The following is a 24,863-nucleotide window of genomic DNA, read 5'->3' on the forward strand; positions in this document are numbered from 1 at the left end:
CGAACCGGCGACCCTCCAGCAGGTGAGCACTTTGCAACCACCACAGGAGAGACACTCTGGCCCCTGGGGACAGAGTTATTTTCCGATGTAAGTGCAGATGGGACCCGGACCACTTGTCCAGAAGGTCCCATTGAAAAGTCCTTGCATGGAACCTTCCGAAGGGAATGGCCTCGTAGGCCGCCACCATTTTTCCCAGAACTCGAGTACATTGGTGAACCGACACATGTTTCGGTTTCAGCAGGTCTCTGACCATGTTCTGGATGTCCTGGGCCTTCTCCAATGGGAGGAAGACTTTCATTTGTTCCGTATCCAGTATCATACCTAGGAACGTTAGTCGAGTTGTCGGAATCAACTGTGACTTCGGTAGATTCAGAATCCAACAGTGTTGCTGGAGCACTCTCAGAGAGAGCGCCACACTGCTCAGCAATTTTTCCCTTGATCTCGCTTTTATCAGGAGATCGTCCAAGTATGGGATAATTGGGACTCCATGCTTGCGCAGGACCACCATCATTTCCGCCATTATCTTAGTGAAAATCCTCGGGCCGTGGAAAGTCCAAACGGCAACGTCTGAAATTGGCAATGACAATCCTGTACAGCGAATCTCAGGTATTCCTGATGGGGGGCATATATGGGGACATGAAGGTACGCATCCTTTATGTCCAGAGACACCATAAACTCCCCCTCCTCCATGTTGGCAATTATCGCTCTGAGTGACTCCATTATGAATTTTAATCTTTTTATGTACAGGTTTAGGGATTTCAGATTCAAAATAGGTCTGAACGAACCGTCCGGTTTCGGGACCACATATAGGGTTGAGTAGTAACCTCTTCCCTGCTGGTGCAGGGGAACCTTGATTAGCACTTGCTGTATACACAGCGTTTGAATTGCAGCTAACACTACATCTCTTTCCGATGTGGATGCTGGTAGGGCCGATTTGAAAAATCGGCACGGGGGCACATCCTCGAATTCCAATTTGTAACCCTGGGGAACTATTTCCAACACCCAGGGATTCAGGTCCGAACTGACCCAGGCCTGACTGAAAAGTCGAAGACGTGCCCCCACCGGTGCGGACTCCCTCAGGGGAGCCCCAGCGTCATGCGAGTGGGTTTTGGAGCAGCCGGGGAGGACTTTTGTTCCTGGGCACCTGACGAAGCAGGTGCTCTCTTGCCTCTGCCCTTACCTCTGGCGAGGAAAGAGGATCCTCGACCTCTTTTTGACTTGTGCGACCGAAAGGACTGCATCTGATAGGGTGTTACTTTCTTTTGCTGTTGGGGAATATATGGTAAAAAATTTGATTTACCTGCTGTAGCTGTGGAAACCAGGCCCATCAGCCCATCCCCAAACAATACATCACCCTTATAGGGTAGTACCTCCATATGTTTTTTTGAATCCGCATCACCCGTCCATTGGAGAGTCCATAAGGATCTTCTCGCTGAGACAGACATGGCATTGGCCCTAGAAGCCAGCAATCCTATGTCCCTTTGAGCATCCCTCATAAATAAGACTGCGTCTTTTATATGGGCTAGAGTTAAGAATATAGTATCCTTATCCATATTATCAAAATCAGCTGTCAGCTCATCTGTCCAAGCTGCAATTGCGCTACACACCCATGCGGACACAATTGTCGGTCTTAGCACAGCACCCGTATGAGAATAAATACACTTTAAGGTAGTTTCTTGCCTGCAATCTGCAGGGTCCTTAAGGGCCGCTGTGTCAGGAGACTGTAGCGCCACTTTCTTGGACAAGCGCGTCAGGGCCTTGTCCACAGTGGGGGATGATTCCCAAATCTCCCTGTCCTGCTTAGGGAAGGGATATGCCATATAAATTCTTTTGGGGATCTGCGGTCTCTTATCCGGAGTCTCCCAAGCTTTTCCAAAGAAATAATTTAATTCATGAGATGTGGGAAAATTAATAATCTGTTTCTTTTCCTTAAACATGTGTACCCTTGTGTCGGGGACCGAGGGTTCATCCTCAATATGCAACACATCCCTTATTGCCACAAACATACACTGAATGGTTTTAGTCACCCTAGGGTGCAATTTTACTTAGTCATAGTCAACACTGGAATCAGAATCCGTGTCGGTAGTAGTGTCTTGTGTTAAGGGACGCTTTTGACACCCCGACGGGCCCTGTGAGTCGGTCCAATCTGAGGATTGACCCCCTGATGTCCCCCCTAATTCAGCCTTATCAAGCCTTTTATGTAAAGATGCCACACTTGCATTCAACATATGCCACATGTCCATCCAATCCAGAGTCGGCACAACCGATGGGGACACACCACTCATTTGCTCCACTGCCTCCTTGGAGAAGCCTTCCGCCTCAGACATGTCAACACACACAGGGATTAACCTATAAGGGGACAAAACCCCAACCAGGCCCTTAGGGGAGAGGGAGAATGCCAGCACTTAAAAACACTGGAAAATACACACACACACCAGATATAGATATAGATATAGATATACCCTTAATTCCCACTCACTGCGTTCCAAAGTGCCCCCCTCCTCTTTTCCAGCCTGTGAAGGTTCGGCAGGGGAGAGATCAGGGAGCCAGCTTTGCCTCATGCAGTTTCTGTGGAGAAAATGGCGCTGGTTAGTGCTGAGGATCAAGCCCCGCCCACACGACGGCAGGCTTCGGTCCCAGTAAACTTATATAAAAAAATGGCGGGGGATTTGTGGATTTACCGTGCCACAGCCTAATCCTGCTTATATTGCCACAAAAGTAAGGAATATTGCTGCCCAGGACGCCCCACCCTGCACCCTTCAGTGCCTGCTTGTGTGTGAGTACTGGGAGCAATGGCGCGCAGCTTACTGCTGTGCGCTTACCTCATGAAGATCTGATGTCTTCTTGCTTTCTTATACTCACCTGGCTTCTATCTTCGGCATCTGTGAGGAGGACGGCGGCGCGGCTCCGGGACGAACCCCAGGTGAGACCTGTGTTCCGACTCCCTCTGGAGCTAATGGTGTCCAGTAGCCTTAGAAACAGAGCCCAACTTGACAAGCCAGCTCTGCTTCTCTCTCCTCAGTCCCACGATGCAGGGAGCCTGTTGCCAACATGACTCCCTGAAAATAAAAATCCAAACAAAACTCTTCTTCCACAGAAAACTCTGGAGAGCTCTCTGCAGTGCACCCATTCTCCTCTGGGCACAAGATCTAACTGAGGTCTGGAGGAGGGGCATAGAGGGAGGAGCCAGTGCACACCCATAGTCAAAGTTCTTTTTAGGTGCCCTATCTCCTGCGGAGCCCGTCTATACCCCATGGTCCTTACGGAGTCCCCAGCATCCTCTAGGACGTAAGAGAAATCTGGAATATAATTGGTTGCTATAGGCAACATCCCATCTTAAATAGAACTCCCATCTTAGTAAACGTACCCCTAATACCAGCACACACCAATGTGGTACATATCTGCAGTGGGGTGGTCTTCAGTATGCCGACTGATGGGATCCCGGCACACAGTATACCGGCACCGGGATCCCGACAGCCGGCATACCGACACTTATTCTCCCTCGTCGGGGTCCACGACCCCCCTGGAGGGAGAATAAAATAGTGTGGCGTGCGTAGCAAGCCCGCAAGGGGCTCATTTGCGCTCGCCACACTGTCGGTAAGCCGGCGGTCGGCCTCCCGGCGCCGGTATGCTGGCCGCCGGCATACCATAGTGAACCAGCACAATATAACCAGCACTGGAAGGGACACCTTACTGTGCAGACCTGGGAGTGGCCAGCGCTGGAACCCTGCAGTGACATTACTGCTTATATTATAATACACTAGTCTGGAATAATGCAACTCCCCCCCCCCCCCCCCCCCCCCCCCCTCCCCCCCTCATCTTATCAATATCTAACCATACAACCCCAGCACCACACTGCACCCCTGGCACATGAGGTGGGTTCCAAGCCTTGGCCGGTGAGCAGGGAAGGAGTGGGGAGACCCCGGTGATCTGCTTCTTGTGACTTCTCAGGTGACAATTACACACCTGACCAGACTCCTATCTGGTCTCTATTGCACGGATACAGAGTGATTAGACGCATCCTCCATACGCTCTCCTCAGTACTACACATAGGTGCAGACATCCATCACCATTTCCCAGATGTGCTATGGTACGTGAGTGCTGGACTCAGTGGGACGCATTATGGCCAGGAGGAGAGGACATCCGGCCAGTATGATCCTCTCTGTTACTATAACCCACCTGTCAGCGCCTCCCGACTGCCGATACATCACTAGGCCTGTGCATGACGTTGTCACCACCTGATGACAGAACCCCAGAAGCTGACACCCCATCCCGCAGCCCCTTCACCACCTTACAGGGAGCAATGTGACAGGTAAGCAGGGAAAGCACTATCACTTCTCCGTCACCCCAGGTAGGTCATAAGCCTGAGATAGGCTGACCATATTATCCCTTTAACCTGGGACACACATAGGTTACACAGCTTCTGGGGCTAGCTGACTACAAGCCTGCATTTCACCTGATTGTAAGCAGCCACAGAACTTGTGTAATCCATGAGTGTCCCAGGATAAAAGGATAATATGGTCAGCCTGCCTGAGACACACTGACAGTAATACATAACATATCCCATCTCCCACTCACCCATCCCAGGGGATAATATCACACCTCTTACACCTGCAGCCACACCGGGCTGACAACAGAGGACAATAGCTCAGCTACACAGGATAAGAGACAAGTAACTCAGTAAGTGCTGCCTGCCAACTGTGATACAGAAATTATATTACATTATATATCTATATTACGTACCTGCCAACATGACTTATTCCAAGAGAGACACAGCACGTTACTCCTGGGATCCCCTCCTGGTGTATGATTGCCAGAACCTGGGCTGAGACACCTTTTTATCAGGTAACCAGTTCCCCACACAGGTGATGGCAATCCTACAGTAAGAGGGAAGTCCTGGAGCAGAGTATTGCTCCCTCCTGGAGAGGATCAGGTTGGGAGGTATGGAATAATGAGTGACATCCAGGGGGAGCAGTCAGTGCCTAGAGAGGTCTCACCCATTCTCCTGTGGTCTCTTGGTGCAGGTCTGTTTGGGCTGCAGTCTCTGCTGAGACTCTGAACTGTGCAGCAGCTTTTACATGCTGTAGGGGAAGGACATGGGGAGGGTGGAGGGAGGGTCAGATGTAGGAGGGGGTGCAGACTAGGACACCATATCTGCCACAGGCAGTCCTGTCACACGCTGGCGGCAGAGTCTGGTGGCCATTGCTGCCTCCTCCTGGCAGAGTAATAGTACTACATGCAACCTCACAGCCCACTCTCCTGTATGACCCTATGTAACGGAATGCGGCCAATTTACATACAATCAAAATCCCGACAACCAATGACCGACAGTCAAAATCCCAACAAGGTCAAAATACCGACATTTAAAATATCAACTTTTAAAATGTTGACAGGTCAAAAAGTCGACATGAGTTTTTCATGAATTGTTTTTATTGAAAGCGACTTGTTCATACGTTACCATCCCAGTGGACCTGGAGGGGGAATATAATAGTGTGCCGAGCGCAGCGAGACATGCGGGGGGACGCGATACAATTATACGGTGCCCATGTCGACATACACCCGCCCCCCCCAAAAAAAAAATATTTTAAAAATAATAATAATAAAAATGAAAAACTCTTGTCGACTTTTTGCCCTGTCGACATTTTAAATGTCGGTATTTTGACTTTGTGGGGATTTTGATCGTAGGTATTTGATAGTGATCCCGTTGTAACAGCTGTAACTCCTCCTCCTGTGTCTCTGTCACATTACAGGGGGATATCCTGCAGAGACCGCTCACACTGATCCCACTACTGTGCGTGATAACCCCACAGTGTAATACCCCCATTCCCCTCAGCGATGGCAGTAATACCCCCATTCTCCTGATTGCAGTAATACCTTCATTCTCCTCAGCGATGGCAGTAATATCCCCATTCCCCTCAGCGATGGCAGTAATACCCCCATTCCCCTCAGCGATGGCAGTAATACCCCCATTCTCCTCAGCGATGGCAGTAATACCCCCATTCCCCTCAGCGATGGCAGTAATATCCCCATTCTCCTCAGCGATGGCAGTAATACCCCCATTCCCCTCAGCGATGGCAGTAATACCCCCATTCCCCTCAGTGATGGCAGTAATACCCCCATTCTCCTCAGCGATGGCAGTAATACCCCCATTCTCCTCAGCGATGGCAGTAATACCCCCATTCCCCTGAGCGATGGCAGTAATACCCCCATTCCCCTCAGCGATGGCAGTAATACCCCCATTCCCCTCAGTGATGGCAGTAATACCCCCATTCTCCTCAGCGATGGCAGTAATACCCCCATTCCCCTGAGCGATGGCAGTAATACCCCCATTCCCCTCAGCGATGGCAGTAATGCCCCCATTCCCCTCAGCGATGGCAGTAATACCCCCATTCCCCTCAGCGATGGCAGTAATACCCACTTTCCCCTCAGTGATGGCAGTAATACCCCCATTCCCCTCAGTGATGGCAGTAATACCCCCCATTCTCCTCAGTGATGGCAGTAATACCCCCCATTCTCCTCAGCGATGGCAGTAATATCCCCATTCCCCTCAGCGATGGCAGTAATACCCCCATTCCCCTCAGCGATGGCAGTAATACCCCCATTCTCCTCAGCGATGGCAGTAATACCCCCATTCCCCTCAGCGATGGCAGTAATATCCCCATTCTCCTCAGCGATGGCAGTAATACCCCCATTCCCCTCAGCGATGGCAGTAATACCCCCATTCCCCTCAGCGATGGCAGTAATGCCCCCATTCCCCTCAGCGATGGCAGTAATACCCCCATTCCCCTCTGCGATGGCAGTAATACCCACTTTCCACTCAGCGATGGCAGTAATACCCCCATTCCTCTCAGCGATGGCAGTAATACCCCCATTCTCCTGATTGCAGTAATACCCCCATTCCCCTCAGTGATGGCAGTAATACCCCCATTTACCTCAGCGATGGCAGTCATTCCCCCATTCCTCTCAGTGATGGCAGTAATACCCCCATTCCCCTCAGCGATGACAGTAATACCCCCATTCCCCTCAGCGATGGCAGTAATACCCACTTTCCCCTCAGCGATGACAGTAATACCCCCATTCCCCTCAGCGATGGCAGTAATACCACCATTCTCCTGATTGCAGTAATACCCCCATTCTCCTCGGCGATGGCAGTAATACCCTCATTCTCCTCAGCGATGGCAGTAATACCCCCCATTTCCCTCAGTGATGGCAGTAATAACCCCATTCCCCTCAGTGATGGCAGTAATACCCCCATTCCCCTCAGCGATGGCAGTAATACCCCCATTCTCCTCAGTGATGGCAGTAATACCCCCCATTCTCCTCAGTGATGGCAGTAATACCCCCATTCTCCTGATTGCAGTAATACCCCCATTCCCCTCAGCGATGGCAGTAATACCCACTTTCCCCTCAGCGGTGGCAGTAATACCCCCATTCCCCTCAGCGATGGCAGTAATACCCCCATTCTCCTGATTGCAGTAATACCCCTATTCCCCTCAGTGATGACAGTAATACCCCCATTCCCCTCAGTGATGGCAGTAATACCCCCATTTCCCTCAGCGATGGCAGTAATACCCCTATTCCCCTCAGCGATGGCAGTAATACCCCCATTCCCCTCAGCGATGGCAGTAATACCCCCATTCCCCTCAGCGATGGCAGTAATACCCACTTTCACCTCAGCGATGGCAGTAATACCCCCATTCCCCTCAGCGATGGCAGTAATACCCCCATTCTCCTGATTGCAGTAATACCCCCATTCTCCTCGGCGATGGCAGTAATACCCCCATTCCCCTCAGCGATGGCAGTAATACCCACTTTCCCCTCAGCGATGGCAGTAGTACCCCCATTCCCCTCAGCAATGGCAGTAATACCCCCATTCTCCTGATTGCAGTAATACCCCCATTCTCCTCGGCGATGGCAGTAATACCCCCCATTTCCCTCAGTGATGGCAGTAATAACCCCATTTCCCTCAGTGATGGCAGTAATACCCCCATTCCCCTCAGTGATGGTAGTAATACTCCCCATTCCCCTCAGTGATGGCAGTAATACCCCCCATTCTCCTCAGTGATGGCAGTAATACTCCCCATTCCCCTCAGTGATGGCAGTAATACCCCCATTCCCCTCAGCGATGGCAGTAATACCCCCTTTCTCCTCAGTGATGGCAGTAATACCCCCCATTCTCCTCAGTGATGGCAGTAATACCCCCATTCTCCTGATGGCAGTAATACCCCCATTTCCCTCAGCGATGGCAGTAATACCCCTATTCCCCTCAGCGATGGCAGTAATACCCCCATTCCCCTCAGCGATGGCAGTAATACCCCCATTCTCCTGATTGCAGTAATACCCCTATTCCCCTCAGTGATGACAGTAATACCCCCATTCCCCTCAGTGATGGCAGTAATACCCCCATTTCCCTCAGCGATGGCAGTAATACCCCTATTCCCCTCAGCGATGGCAGTAATACCCCCATTCCCCTCAGCGATGGCAGTAATACCCCCATTCCCCTCAGCGATGGCAGTAATACCCACTTTCACCTCAGCGATGGCAGTAATACCCCCATTCCCCTCAGCGATGGCAGTAATACCCCCATTCTCCTGATTGCAGTAATACCCCCATTCTCCTCGGCGATGGCAGTAATACCCCCATTCCCCTCAGCGATGGCAGTAATACCCACTTTCCCCTCAGCGATGGCAGTAGTACCCCCATTCCCCTCAGCAATGGCAGTAATACCCCCATTCTCCTGATTGCAGTAATACCCCCATTCTCCTCGGCGATGGCAGTAATACCCCCATTCTCCTCAGCGATGGCAGTAATACCCCCCATTTCCCTCAGTGATGGCAGTAATAACCCCATTTCCCTCAGTGATGGCAGTAATACCCCCATTCCCCTCAATGATGGCAGTAATACTCCCCATTCCCCTCAGTGATGGCAGTAATACCCCCCATTCTCCTCAGTGATGGCATTAATACCTCCCATTCCCCTCAGTGATGGCAGTAATACACCCATTCCCCTCAGCGATGGCAGTAATACCCCCATTCTCCTCAGTGATGGCAGTAATACCCCCCATTCTCCTCAGTGATGGCAGTAATACTCCCATTCCCCTCAGCGATGGCAGTAATACCCCCATTCCCCTCAGTGATTACAATAATAACCCCATTCCCCTCAGTGAAAGTAGTCATAACCCCATTCTCCTCAGTGATGGCAGTAATACCCCCCATTCTCCTCAGTGATGGCAGTAATACCCCCATTCTCCTCAGTGATGGCAGTAATACCCCCATTCTCCTCTGTGATGGTAGTAATATAACCCATTTTCCTCTGTGGTGGTAGTAATACCCCCATTCTCCTCAGCAATGGCAGTAATACCCCCATTCTCCTCAGCGATGGCAGTAATAGCCCCATTCTCCTCAGTGATGGCAGTAATACCCCCATTCTCCTCTGTGATAGTAGTAATATCCCCCATTCTCCTCTGTGATGGCAGTAATACCCCCCATTCTCCTCAGTGATGGCAGTAATACCCCCCATTCTACTCTGTGATGGCAGTAATACCCCCCATTCTCCTCAGTGATGGCAGTAATACCCCCACTCTCCTCAGTGATGGCAGTAATACCCCCCCATTCTCCTCTGTGATGGCAGTAATACCCCCCATTCTCCTCTGTGATGGCAGTAATACCCCCATTCTCCTCAGTGATGGCAGTAATACCCCCATTCTCCTCTGTGATGGTAGTAATATCCCCCATTCTTCTCTGTGATGGTAGTAATACCCCCATTCTCCTCAGTGATGGTAGTAATACCCCCATTCTCCTCAGTGATAGTAGTAATACTCCCATTCTCCTCAGTGATAGTAGTAATAACCCACCCCACCCCCATTCTCCTCAGTGAAAGTAGTAATACCCCCATCCCCCTCAGTGATAGTAGTAATACCCCCCATTCTCCTCAGTTATAGTAGTAAATTTAATACCCCCATTTCCCTCAGTAATAGTAGTAATACCCCCATTCTCCTCAGTTATAGTAGTAATACCCCCATTCTCCTCAGTGATAGTAGTAATACCCCTCAGCAATAATAGTAACACCCCCCCCCCCCCATTGTCATCAGTGATGGCAGTAATACCCCCATTCTCCTCAGTGATAGTAGTAATACCCCCATTCTCCTCAGTTATAGTAGTAATACCCCCCATTCTCCTCAGTTATAGTAGTAATACCCCTATTCTCCTCAGTTATAGTAGTAATACCCCCATTCTCCTCAGTGATAGTAGTAATACCCCCATTCTCCTCAGTGATAGTAGTAATACCCCCCATTCTCCTCAGTGATAGTAGTAATACCCCCCATTCTCCTCTGTGATGGCAGTAATACCCCCATTCTCCTTAGTGATGGCAGTAATACCCCCATTCTCCTCTGTGATGGTAGTAATACCCCCATTCTCCTCAGTGATGGTAGTAATACCCCCATTCTCCTCAGTGATAGTAGTAAAACCCCCATTCTCCTCAGTGATAGTAGTAATAACCCACCCCACCCCCATTCTCCTCAGTGAAAGTAGTAATACCCCCATTCCCCTCAGTGATAGTAGTAATACCCCCATTCTCGTCAGTAATAGTAGTAATACCCCCCATTCTCCTCAGTTATAGTAGTAATACCCCCATTTCCCTCAGTAATAGTAGTAATACCCCCATTCTCCTCAGTTATAGTAGTAATACCCCCATTCTCCTCAGAGATAGTAGTAATACCCCCTCAGTAATAATAGTAATACCCCACCCTTGTCATCAGTGATGGCAGTAATACCCCCCCATTCTCCTCAGTGATAGTAGTAATACCCCCATTCTCCTCAGTTATAGTAGTAATACCCCCATTCTCATCAGCGATGGCAGTAATACCCCCATTCTCCTCAGTGATAGTAGTAATACCCCCATTCTCCTCAGTGATAGTAGTAATACCCCCATTCTCCTCAGTGATAGTAGTAATACCCCCATTCTCCTCAGTGATAGTAGTAATATCCCCCATTCTCCTCAGTGATAGTAGTAATACCCCCCATTCTCCTCTGTGATAGTAGTAATACCCCCCATTCTCCTCTGTGATAGTAGTAATACCCCCCATTCTCCTCTGTGATGGCAGTAATACCCCCATTCTCCTCAGTGATGGCAGTAATACCCCCATTCTCCTCTGTGATGGTAGTAATATCCCCCATTCTCCTCTGTAATGGTAGTAATACCCCCATTCTCCTCAGTGAAAGTAGTAGTACCCCCATTTCTCTCAGTAATAGTAGTAATACCCCCATTCTCCTCAGTTATAGTAGTAATACCCCATTCTCCTCAGCGATAGTAGTAATACCCCCATTCTCCTGTTATAGTAATAATTCCCCATTCTCCTCAGTGATGATAGCAGTAATACCCCCCATTCTCCTCATAGTAGTAATACCCCTATTCTCCTTAGTGATAGTAGTAATACCCCCATTCTCCTCAGTGATAGTAGTAATACCCCCATTCTCCTCAGTGATAGTAGTAATACCCCCCATTCTCCTCAGTGATAGTAGTAATACCCCCCATTCTCCTCTGTGATGGCAGTAATACCCCCCATTCTCCTCAGTGATGGCAGTAATACCCCCATTCTCCTCTGTGATGGTAGTAATACCCCCATTCTCCTCAGTGATAGTAGTAATACCCCCATTCTCCTCAGTGATAGTAGTAATAACCCACCCCACCCCCATTCTCCTCAGTGAAAGTAGTAATACCCCCATTCCCCTCAGTGATAGTAGTAATACCCCCATTCTCCTCAGTAATAGTAGTAATACCCCCATTCCCCTCAGTGATAGTAGTAATACCCCCATTCTCCTCAGTGATAGTAGTAATACCCCCATTCTCATCAGTGATAGTAGTAATACCCCCATTCTCCTCAGTGATAGTAGTAATACCCCCATTCTCCTTAGTAATAGTAGTAATACCCCCATTCTCCTCAGTTATAGTAGTAATACCCCCATTCTCCTCAGTGATAGTAGTAATACTCCATCCTAGCTGCAGTTAGTGGTTGGCACCGCTGGGCGGGACTCGGACGGGGACGATACGTACACGCCTCCCTGTGCCAGTCACAAGATGGCGGCGGCGGAAGTGCCAGTGCGTGGGTTCCGGCTGTAGGCAGCGCAGTGTTATTGTTGCTCGAGCAGGATGATGATGGGCAGTGAGATGATAATCTGCCCCCCAATCCCTGCACTTTCACTTTCCTCATACCCCAAGTACCCCGCCTCATATTACCCCAGTGCCTTCTATTTCTACCCCAGCTCCCCCTACTGTCCCCATGTATTACCCCCTGCCTCCCATACTGTCCCCATGTATTACCCCCAGCCCCCCCTCCTGTCCCCATGTATTACCCCCAGCCTCCCCTCCTGTCCCCATGTATTACCCCCAGCCTCCCATCCTGTCCCCATGTATGCCCCCAGCCCCCCCTCCTGTCCCCATGTATTACCCCCAGCCTCCCATCCTGTCCCCATGTATGCCCCCAGCCCCCCCTCCTGTCCCCATGTATTACCCCCAGCCTCCCATCCTGGCCCCATGTATTACCCCCAGCCCCCCCTCCTGTCCCCATGTATTACCCCCAGCCTCCCATCCTGGCCCCATGTATTACCCCCAGCCCCCCCTCATGTCCCCATGTATTACCCCCAGCTCCCCCTCCTGTCCCCGTGTATTACCCCCAGCTCCCCCTCCTATCCCCATGTATTACCCCCAGCTCCTCCTCCTGTCCCCATGTATTACCCCCAGGTCCTCCTCCTGTCCCCATGTATTACCCAGCCCCCCCTCCTGTCCCCATGTATTACCCCCAGCTCCTCCTCCTGTCCCCATGTATTACCCCCAGTCTCTCCTCCTGTACCCATGTATTACCCCCAGCCTCCCATCCTGTCCCCATGTATTACCCCCAGCTCCCCCTCCTGTCCCCATGTATTACCCCAGCCCCCCTCCTGTCCCCATGTATTACCCCCAGCTCCCCCTCCTGTCTCCATGTATTACCCCCAGCCTCCCATCCTGTCCCCATGTATTACCCCCAGCTCCCCCTCCTGTCCCCATGTATTACCCCAGCCCCCCCTCCTGTCCCCATGTATTACCCCCAGCTCCCCCTCCTGTCCCCATGTATTACCCCCAGCCTCCCATCCTGTCCCCATGTGTTACCCCCAGCCTCCCATCCTGTCCCCATGTATTACCCCCAGCTCCTCCTTCTATCCCCATGTTTCTCTATCGTCCTAGTGGATGCTGGGGTTCCTGAAAGGACCATGGGGAATAGCGGCTCCGCAGGAGACAGGGCACAAAAAGTAAAGCTTTAGGATCAGGTGGTGTGCACTGGCTCCTCCCCCTATGACCCTCCTCCAAGCCTCAGTTAGATTTTTGTGCCCGGCCGAGAAGGGTGCAATCTAGGTGGCTCTCTTAAAGAGCTGCTTAGAAAAGTTTAGCTTAGGTTTTTTATTTTACAGTGAGTCCTGCTGGCAACAGGATCACTGCAACGAGGGACTTAGGGGAGAAGAAGTGAACTCACCTGCGTGCAGGATGGATTGGCTTCTTGGCTACTGGACATTAGCTCCAGAGGGACGATCACAGGTACAGCCTGGATGGTCACCGGAGCCTCGCCGCCGGCCCCCTTGCAGATGCTGAAACGAGAAGAGGTCCAGAATCGGCGGCAGAAGACTCCTCAGTCTTCTTAAGGTAGCGCACAGCACTGCAGCTGTGCGCCATTTTCCTCTCAGCACACTTCACACGGCAGTCACTGAGGGTGCAGGGCGCTGGGAGGGGGGCGCCCTGGGAGGCAAATGAAAACCTTTTTTGGCTAAAAATACCTCACATATAGCCTCCGGGGGCTATATGGAGATATTTAACCCCTGCCAGAATCCGTTAAGAGCGGGAGACGAGGCCGCCGAAAAAGGGGCGGGGCCTATCTCCTCAGCACACAGCGCCATTTTCCCTCACAGAAAGGCTGGAGGGAAGGCTCCCAGGCTCTCCCCTGCACTGCACTACAGAAACAGGGTTAAAACAGAGAGGGGGGGGCACTAATTTGGCGTTAGAAATATATAAAAAAGATGCTATAAGGGAAAACACTTATATAAGGTTGTCCCTATATAATTATAGCGTTTTTGGTGTGTGCTGGCAAACTCTCCCTCTGTCTCTCCAAAGGGTTAGTAGGTCCTGTCCTCTATCAGAGCATTCCCTGTGTGTGTGCTGTGTGTCGGTACGTGTGTGTCGACATGTATGAGGACGATGTTGGTGAGGAGGCGGAGCAATTGCCTGTAATGGTGATGTCACTCTCTAGGGAGTCGACACCGGAATGGATGGCTTATTTAGGGAATTACGTGATAATGTCAACACGCGCCAAGGTCGGTTGACGACATGAGACGGCCGACAAACAATTAGTACCGGTCCAGACGTCTCAAAAACACCGTCAGGGGTTTTAAAACGCCCGTTTACTTTAGTCGGTCGACACAGACACAGACAGGGACACTGAATCCAGTGTCGACGGTGAATAAACAAACGTATTCCTTATTAGGGCCACACGTTAAGGGCAATGAAGGAGGTGTTACATATTTCTGATACTACAAGTACCACAAAAGAGGGTATTATGTGGGATGTGAAAAAACTACCGTAGTTTTTCCTGAATCAGATAAATTAAATGAAGTGTGTGATGATGCGTGGGTTCCCCCCGATAGAAAATATGGGCGGTATACCCTTTCCCGCCAGAAGTTAGGGCGCGTTGGGAAACACCCCTTAGGGTGGATAAGGCGCTCACACGCTTATCAGAACAAGTGGCGGTACCGTCTATAGATAGGGCCGTCCTCAAGGAGCCAGCTGACAGGAGGCTGGAAAAATATCATAAAAAGTATATACACACATACTGGTGTTATACTGCGACCAGCGATCGCCTCAGCCTGGATGTGCAGAGCTGGGGTGGCTTGGTCGGATTCCCTGACTAAAAATATTGATACCCTTGACAGGGACAGTATTTTATTGACTATAGAGCATTTAAAGGATGTATTTCTATATATGCGAGATGCACAGAGGGATATTTGCACTCTGGCATCAAGAGTAAGTGCGATGTCCATATCTGCCAGAAGATGTTTATGGACACGACAGTGGTCAGGTGATGCAGATTCCAAACGGCACAAAGGTGTATTGCCGTATAAAGGAAGAGGAGTTATTTGGGGTCGGTCCATCGGACCTGGTGGCCACGGCAACTGCTGGAAAATCCACCGTTTTTACCCTAAGTCACATCTCTGCAGAAAAAGACACCGTCTTTTCAGCTTCAGTCCTTTCGTCCCTATAAGAGTCATATCTGCCCAGGGATAGAGGAAAGGGAAGAAGACTGCAGCAGGCAGCCCATTCCCAGGAACAGAAGCGTTCCACCGCTTCTGACAAGCTCTCAGCATGACGCTGAGACCGTACAGGACCCCTGGATCCTACAAGTAGTATCCCAGGGGTACAGTTTGGAATGTCGAGACGTTTCCCCTGCGCAGGCTCCTGAAGGCTGCTTTACCAAGGTCTCCCTCCGACAAGGAGGCAGTATGGGAAAAAATTCACGAGCTGTATTCCCAGCAGGTGATAATTAAATTACCCCTCCTACAACAAGAAAAGGGGGTATTATTCCACACTATATTGTGGTACTGAAGCCAGAAGGCTAGGTGAGACCTATTCTAAATCTAAAAAAATTTGAACACTTACAAAGGTTCAAATCAAGATGGAGTCACTCAGAGCAGTGATAACGAACCGGGAAGAAGGGGACTATCTGGTGTCCCGAGACATCAGGGATGCTTACCTCCATGTCCCAAATTTGCCCTTATCACTAAGGGTACCTCAGGTTCGTGGTACAGAACTGTCACTATCAGTTTCAGACGCTGCCGTTTGGATTGTCTACGGCACCCCGGGTCTTTACCAAGGTAATGGCCGAAATGATGATTCTTCTTCGAAGAAAAGGCGTCTTAATTATCCCTTACTTGGACGATCTCCTGATAAGGGCAAAGTCCAGGGAACAGTTGGAGGTCGGAGTAGCACTATCTCGGATACTGTTACAACAGCAGGGGTGGATTCTAAATATTCCAAAATCGCAGCTGATCCCGACAACAAGTCTCCTGTGCTTAGGGATGATTCTGGACACAGTCCAGAAAAAGGTGTTTCTCCCGGAAGAGAAAGCCAGGGAGTTATCCGAGCTAGTCAGGAACCTCCTAAAATCAGTGCATCATTGCACAAGGGCCATGGTAAAAAAAATGGTGACTTCCTTCGAAGCAATTCCAGTCGGCAGATTTCATGCAAGAACTTTTCAGTGGGATCTGCTGGACAAATGGTCCGGATCGCATCTTCAGATGCATCAGCGGATAACCCTATATCCAAGGACAAGGGTGTCTCTCCTGTGGTGGTTACAGAGTGCTCATCTTCTAGAGGGCCGCAGATTCGGCATTCAGTTTTGGATGTTGGTGACCACGGAGGCCAGCCCGAGAGGCTGGGGAGCAGTCACACAAGGAAAAAATTTCCAGGGAGTGTGATCAAGTCTGGAGATTTTTCTCCACATAAATATAGCTAAGGGTAAATTTATAATGCTCTAAGCTTAGCAAGACCTCTGCTTCAAGGTCAGCCGGTATTGATCCAGTGGGATAAAACATCACGGCAGTCGCCCACGTAAATAGACAGGGCGGCACAAGAAGCAGGAGGGCAGTGGCAAAAACTGCAAGGACTTTTCGCTGGGCGGAAAATCATGTGATAGCACTGTCAGCAGTGTTTCATTCCGGGAATGGAAACTGGGAAGCAGACTTCCTCAGTAGGCACGACCTCCACCCGGCAGAGTGGGAACTTCATGGGGAAGTTTTCCACATAATTGTAAACCGTTGGGAATTACCAAAGGTGGACATGATGGCGTCCCGTCTGAACAAAAAACGGGACAGGTATTGCGCCAGGTTAAGAGACCCTCAGGCAATAGCTGTGGACGTTCTGGTAACACCGTGGGTGTACCAGTCGGTGTATGTGTTCCATCCTCTGCTTTTCATACCTAAGGTACTGAGAATTATAAGACGTAGAGGAGTAAGAACTATACTCATGGCTCCGGATTGGCCAAGAAGGACTTGGTACCCGGAACTTCAAGAGATGCTCACAGAGGACTTATGGCCTCTGCCGCTAAGAAGGGACTTGTTTCAGCAAGTACCATGTCTGTTCCAAGACTTACCGCAGCTGCGTTTGACGGCATGGCGGTGGAACGCCGGATCCTAAGGGAAAAGGCATTCAGGAAGAGGTCATTCCTACCCTGGTCAAAGCCAGAAAGGTGGTGACCGCACAACATTATCACCACATGTGGCGAAAATATGTTGCGTGGTGTGAGGCCAGGAAGGCCCCACGAAGAAATTTCAACTCGGTCGATTCCTGCATTTCTTGCAAACAGGAGTGTCTATGGGCCTCAAATTGGGGTCCATTAAGGTTCAAATTTCGGCCCTGTCGATTTTTCTTCCAGAAAGAATTGGCTTCAGTTCCTGAAGTCCAGAAGTTTGTCAAGGGAGTATTGCATATACAACCCCCTTTTGTGCCTCCAGTGGCACTGTGGGATCTCAACGTAGTTCTGGGATTCCTCAAAACACATTGGTTTAAAACCAGTCAAATCTGTGGATTTTAAGCATCTCACATGAAAAGTGAACATGCTCTTGGACCTGGCCTGGACCAGGCGAGTGTCAAATTGGTGGTTTTTTTCTCAAAAAAAGCCCATATCTGTTTGTCCATTCGGACAGGGCAGAGCTGCGGACTCGTCCCCAGTTCTCTCCCTAAGGTGGTGTCAGTGTTTCACCTGAACCAGCTTATTGTGGTGTCTTGCGCCTACTAGGGACTTGGAGGACTCCAAGTTGCTAGATGTGGTCAGGGCCCTGAAAATATAGGTTCCAGGACGGCTGGAGTCAGGAAAACTGACTTGCTGTTATCCTGTATGCACCCAACAAACTGGGTGCTCTTGCTTTTAAGCAGACTTTTGCTAGTTGGATGTGTAATACAATTCAGCTTGCACATTCTGTGGCAGGCCTGCCACAGCCAAAATATGTAAATGCCCATTCCACAAGGAAGGTGGGCTCATCTTGGGCGGCTGCCCGAGGGGTCTCGGCTTTACAACTTTGCCGAGCGGCTATTTAGTCAGGGGCAAACACGTTTGTAAAATCCTACAAATTTGATACCCTGGCTAAGGAGGACCTGGAGTTCTCTCATTCGGTGCTGCAGAGTCATCCGCACTCTCCCGCCCGTTTGGGAGCTTTGGTATAATCCCCATGGTCCTTTCAGGAACCCCAGCATCCACTAGGACGATAGAGAAAATAAGAATTTACTTACCGATAATTCTATTTCTCGGAGTCCGTAGTGGATGCTGGGCGCCCATCCCAAGTGCGGATTATCTGCATTACTTGTACATAGTTAAAAAAATCGGGTTATTATTGTTGTGAGCCATCTTTTCAGAGGCTCCGCTGTTATCATACTGTTAACTGGGTTCAGATCACAGGTTGTACAGTGTGATTGGTGTGGCTGGTATGAGTCTTACCCGGGATTCATAAATCCTTCCTTATTGTGTACGCTCGTCCGGGCACAGTACCTAACTGAGGCTTGGAGGAGGGTCATAGGGGGAGGAGCCAGTGCACACCACCTGATCCTAAAGCTTTACTTTTTGTGCCCTGTCTCCTGCGGAGCCGCTATTCCCCATGGTCCTTTCAGGAACCCCAGCATCCACTACGGACTCCGAGAAATAGAATTATCGGTAAGTAAATTCTTATTATTACCCCCAGCTCCCCCTCCTGTCACCATGTATTACCCCCAGCCTCCCATCCTGTCCCCATGTATTACCCCCAGCTCCTGCTTCTATCCCCATGTATTACCCCCAGCTCCCCCTACTGTCCCCATGTATTACCCCCTGCCTCCCATACTGTCCCCATGTATTACCCCCAGCCTCCCCTCCTGTCCCCATGTATTACCCCCAGCCTCCCATCCTGTCCCCATGTATGCCCCCAGCCCCCCCTCCTGTCCCCATGTATTACCCCCAGGCTCCCATCCTGTCCCCATGTATGCCCCCAGCCCCCCCTCCTGTCCCCATGTATTACCCCCAGCCTCCCATCCTGGCCCCATGTATTACCCCCAGCCCCCCCTCCTGTCCCCATGTATTACCCCCAGCCTCCCATCCTGGCCCCATGTATTACCCCCAGCCCCCCCTCATGTCCCCATGTATTACCCCCAGCTCCCCCTCCTGTCCCCGTGTATTACCCCCAGCTCCCCCTCCTATCCCCATGTATTACCCCCAGCTCCTCCTCCTGTCCCCATGTATTACCCCCAGCTCCCCCTCCTGTCCCCATGTATTACCCCAGCCCCCCCTCCTGTCCCCATGTATTACCCCCAGCTCCTCCTCCTGTCCCCATGTATTACCCCCAGTCTCTCCTCCTGTACCCATGTATTACCCCCAGCCTCCCATCCTGTCCCCATGTATTACCCCCAGCTCCCCCTCCTGTCCCCATGTATTACCCCAGCCCCCCTCCTGTCCCCATGTATTACCCCCAGCTCCCCCTCCTGTCTCCATGTATTACCCCCAGCCTCCCATCCTGTCCCCATGTATTACCCCCAGCTCCCCCTCCTGTCCCCATGTATTACCCCAGCCCCCCCTCCTGTCCCCATGTATTACCCCCAGCCTCCCATCCTGTCCCCATGTGTTACCCCCAGCCTCCCATCCTGTCCCCATGTATTACCCCCAGCTCCTCCTTCTATCCCCATGTATTACCCCCAGCTCCCCCTCCTGTCACCATGTATTACCCCCAGCCTCCCATCCTGTCCCCATGTATTACCCCCAGCTCCTGCTTCTATCCCCATGTATTACCCGCAGCTCCCCCTCCTGTCCCCATGTATTACCCCCAGTCTCCCATCCTGTCCCCATGTATTACCCCCAGCTCCCCCTCCTGTCCCCATGTATTACCCCCAGCTCCCCCTCCTATCCCCATGTATTACCCCCAGCTCCCCCTTCTATCCCCATGTATTACCCCAGCTCCCCCTCCTGTCCCCATGTATTACCCCCAGTCTCTCCTCCTGTCCCCATGTGTTACCCCAAGCTCCTCCTTCTATCCCCATGTATTACCCCCAGCTCCCCCTCCTGTCCCCATGTATTACCCCCAGTCTCTCCTCCTGTCCCCATGTGTTAACCCCAGCTCCTCCTCCTGTCCCCATGTATTACCCCCAGTCTCTCCTCCTGTCCCCATGTGTTACCCGCAGCTCCCCCTCCTGTCCCCATGTATTACCCCCAGCTCCCCCTCCTATCCCCATGTATTACCCCCAGCTCCCCCTCCTGTCCCCATGTATTACCCCCAGTCTCTCCTCCTGTCCCCATGTGTTAACCCCAGCTCCTCCTCCTGTCCCCATGTATTACCCCCAGTCTCTCCTCCTGTCCCCATGTGTTACCCGCAGCTCCCCCTCCTGTCCCCATGTATTACCCCCAGTCTCCCATCCTGTCCCCATGTATTACCCCCAGCTCCCCCTCCTGTCCCCATGTATTACCCCCAGCTAGTGACCCGAGGACGGTGAACGGTGACGGAGGCTGCAGTAGCCAGGAGCTCTGACTTCCAGGGCATTTGTAGACTGGATTCACACTGGGACTGAGGAAGGTCTCTCGGCCGTCAGAGGACCGCCTTAAAGAGACAGCACCCCTCTCAGGTAGTCTGATTACAGTCTCTGGGTGCCGGAGCAGCCTGTTTCACACGGTACCAGGTCCAGACTCCAGGATCAGGATAATAGGCTGATTGTAGTGAGGAGGCGCGGGTGTACTGAGAGGGAATACAGTGTTGCAGCATGTAGGAATTAGTAGTGGGAGATGCCGTGTGGGTGTTACGCATCACCTGTCCTTACAATTGACCCTTCATCAGGATATTATCCAGATATGGGACAGTTAGAACATCCTCGTCTACAAGAGACGCACCGCAAAGGCCATTAGATAAGACTAATGGGATGATGCTGGGGGGAGGGGGGCAGCACCTTAGCTCCTGATGTGGGTGACCCGCAGCGAGTCAGGGAGAAAGTAAGAGACTCCCCAGGGTGAGTCAGGTGCCGCAGGAGGGCTGGGGTCGCTACAATGAGTTTCTCTAGGAGACTGAGAAAGGTAAATGTAGCCCCCCCCCCCTTGTGGGTGTATAGCGCAACTTACAGGTACTAACAAAACTATTTGCATTTTATCTATTAACAATGGGCAAATGTCAGCTGTGGTTCACAAATTAATTGGGCTGTTGTGATGAGTGTCTCACACTTACCAATCCTGTCCACCGTGTGGTGTCACAGTGCAGCACAGGCCGTATGGTGTGGTGTCACAGTGCAGCGCAGGCCGTATGGTGTGGTGTCACACTGCAGTGCAGGCCGTATGGTGTGGTGTCACAGTGCAGCGCAGGCCGTATGGTGTGGTGTCACACTGCAGTGCAGGCCGTATGGTGTGGTGTCACAGTGCAGCGCAGGCCGTATGGTGTGGTGTCACAGTGCAGCGCAGGCCGTATGGTGTGGTGTCACAGTGCAGCGCAGGCCGTATGGTGTGGTGTCACAGTGCAGCGCAGGCCGTATGGTGTGGTGTCACGCTGCAGTGCAGGCCGTATGGTGTGGTGTCACAGTGCAGCGCAGGCCGTATGGTGTGGTGTCACAGTGCAGCGCAGGCCGTATGGTGTGGTGTCACACTGCAGTGCAGGCCGTATGGTGTGGTGTCACAGTGCAGCGCAGGCCGTATGGTGTGGTGTCACACTGCAGCGCAGGCCGTATGGTGTGGTGTCACAGTGCAGCGCAGGCCGTATGGTGTGGTGTCACACTGCAGCGCAGGCCGTATGGTGTGGTGTCACAGTGCAGCGCAGGCCGTATGGTGTGGTGTCACAGTGCAGCGCAGGCCGTATGGTGTGTCACACTGCAGCGCAGGCCGTATGGTGTGGTGTCACAGTGCAGCGCAGGCCGTATGGTGTGGTGTCACACTGCAGTGCAGGCCGTATGGTGTGGTGTCACAGTGCAGCGCAGGCCGTATGGTGTGGTGTCACAGTGCAGCGCAGGCCGTATGGTGTGTCACAGTGCAGCGCAGGCCGTATGGTGTGTCACAGTGCAGCGCAGGCCATATGGTGTGGTGTCACAGTGCAGCGCAGGCCGTATGGTGTGGTGTCACAGTGCAGCGCAGGCCGTATGGTGTGGTGTCACAGTGCAGCGCAGGCCGTATGGTGTGTCACAGTGCAGCGCAGGCCGTATGGTGTGTCACAGTGCAGCGCAGGCCGTATGGTGTGGTGTCACAGTGCAGCGCAGGCCGTATGGTGTGTCACAGTGCAGCGCAGGCCGTATGGTTGTTATGATCCAGACACTCAGGTCAGGGGAGATCTTATACTGTGAGACCTGAGTACCAGGATGTAATGCTGGAAAGGGGAAACGGAATGGGAATAGCCCCTGGCGCCCTACCTCCGTTGTCTTACCCGTGCTGTCAGTTCACTCTTGCGAGACTATGGTTTCTTGGGCCCATGGCAGCCGCGTTTGAAGGGCGGATTACGTCTGCCCAACTCCGATGCCCCCCTCAGGTCTTAATGAGAGACAAAGAGTGAACCGAGGCAGGGTAATAACAAGGGGCCCTCTAACTAAACAACGAGGCCAGGGGCTACTGGCTAACCTGAAACTAAAAGTATGCGCGGCTTACCGCCAGGGAAAAGAACAACCAAAATAATCCACTTGTCCACTCTCCTACACGGCACCGCCGAGTACCGGAGAGGACTATGGAAGCGGAAACCTCCGCAATGCTCCAATGCAAGAAAATAATACTAAAGCGGCCTAGGCCGTAACATGCGGCAGGCCGCCACTCACGAAACCAAGTGGGAACCCAAATCGACTGCCACAGGTAAAGAGGACCAGGAGAACTCCTTGGGACCAGGTAACAAACTCCAAGATTCAGGGACTCAGAGAACTGGAGGGACCGGACACAGCAGATCAGGAACAGACGTTCACCAAACATGAGCAGCATGCAGGAAGCTATCACCGGCATATGTGTGAGGCACTGAGGAGGCATTTAACAGGGAACCCTCCAATAAGAGCACAGAGCCTAATTACAATAAATGTCGTGCAGCTGCCTTGCTGCACGACCAGACAACATGTGTGAACACTTTAATTAATCAATCAATCCCTGCAACGGGGAACGCGGTCTGCCTGTGGCGTCCCCGTTGCTAAGGTCCCAGCGGCTCGGTGCGCCCGGCGTCCTAGCGTTGCTAGGGACCCGGCGGCTCAGCACGCACGGCGTCCCTAGTTGCTAGGCGCCGGGCGGGCAAGGAGGAGGGTGCAGCGGCCGCGGTCGTCGCTCGGAGATGGACCGAGCGACGCCACGGACCGCGGCGCCTAACAGTACCCCCCCCTTGAGGAGGGGTCAAAGAACCCCTAAAGCCCAGCTTCTGAGGAAACTCCTGAAAAAATAATCTCTTGAGTTTAGGGGCATGAAGATCTCTATCCAAGACCCAAGATTTTTCTTCCGGACCATAGCCTTTCCAGTGAACCAAAAAATAAAGCCGGCCCCGAGAAATTTTTGAATCTAAAACCCTCTCTACCAAGAACTCCTGTTGCCCCTGAACATCCACCGGAGATCTACCCTGGGAAGTCCTCCGAGGAAATCTCCTGGAAGAAAAATACTGTTTAAAAAAGGGAACAGTGGAAAGTATTTCCAATTCTGAGAGATCTTGGCAAACGTAACCGAAAAGCAACTGGGTTGACCTTTTTAATGATAAGGAATGGTCCAATAAATTTGGGTCCCAATCTAGCCGAAGGTTGTCGGAGCTTGATGTTGCGAGTTGACAACCACACCTTATCTCCCACCTTAAAAGTGCAAGGACGTCGGAGCCTATCAGAAAATTTATTTTCTCGGAAGGCAGCTTTTCTCAGGGCAAGGTGCACTTTTCTCCAAATTGCTCTGAGATGGGAGGTTAAGGTCAACGAGGAGACTGGAGAATGATGGAAAAAAGAGTTGGCTCTAGGGTGAAAACCAAAGACTGAAAAGAATGGGGACTCCTTGGTGGAGGAATGACAGGAGTTATTATAAGCAAATTCGGCTAAAGAAAGAAATTCAAACCAATCATTCTGGAGTTTGGCCGAATACAAGCGTAAATATTGTTTTAATGACTGGTTGACTCGTTCGGTTTGCCTGTTAGACTGTGGATGGTAACCAGATGTTAAAGACAGTTTCATATTCAACGAGGCACAAAAACGTTTCCAGAATCGTGCGATAAATTGCAGACCCCGATCAGAGACAATCTCAGTGGGCAAACCATGGAGCCTGAACACATGGCGGAGGAACAAAACTGCCAACCCTTGAGCAGAAGGTAATCGGGGAAGAGCAATGAAATGAGCCATTTTACTAAAACGGTCCACTACCACCCAAATGACTCGACATCCGGCTGAAAGGGGAAGGTCCACCACGAAATCCATGGATATATGAGACCATGGCCTGAGAGGAACGGCTAAAGGTATGAGTTGCCCGATCGGCAACGAACGAGGGACCTTATGCTGTGCACAAACCTGACAGGAGTGGACAAATTCTTTTACGTCTTTAGAAAGACTAGGCCACCACACCGAGCGAGAGACCAGCTCCAAGGTCTTAGTGATACCTGGATGACCAGAGACCTTGTTGTCATGAAACTCAGCTAAAACAGTGCCTCTCAAAAATTCAGGGACAAAAAGACGACCAGCAGGAGTAAGTCTAGGAGCCTGGTGTTGAAGCTGGTTTAACTGAGTAAATAAATCCTGTGTGAGACCTGCCCGGATGACTGAAGATGGAACTATGGGGGTAGTAACAGGATTGCTATTGTGAACCGGAAGAAAGCAACGTGACAGGGCATCAGCTTTCGTATTCTTGGAACCAGGCCTGAAGGTGATAATAA

At 51.3% G+C, this 24,863-nt stretch overlaps 1 protein-coding gene across 9 annotated transcripts in view; it reads right to left on the reverse strand.

Annotated features, from left to right (window-relative positions):
- Positions 1–24,863, reverse strand: part of SELENBP1 (selenium binding protein 1) — a 171,267-nt gene that overhangs the window by 21,080 nt on the left and 125,324 nt on the right. The window contains exon 1 of one of the 9 annotated variants that reach the window (XM_063946673.1): positions 4,998–5,101. The exons of 7 other annotated variants lie outside the window; for them this stretch is intronic. In XM_063946673.1, the coding sequence (XP_063802743.1) occupies positions 4,998–5,001 (4 nt within the window). In that variant the 5' untranslated portion in view covers positions 5,002–5,101. Of the gene's footprint in view, positions 1–4,743; positions 4,852–4,997; positions 5,102–24,863 lie in introns of those variants that run through there. One more of the 9 variants, XM_063946671.1, reaches the window with a different exon arrangement.

This window comes from Pseudophryne corroboree, chromosome 12 (genome assembly GCF_028390025.1).
Source record: "Pseudophryne corroboree isolate aPseCor3 chromosome 12, aPseCor3.hap2, whole genome shotgun sequence".
Taxonomy (NCBI): Eukaryota; Metazoa; Chordata; class Amphibia; order Anura; family Myobatrachidae; genus Pseudophryne; species Pseudophryne corroboree.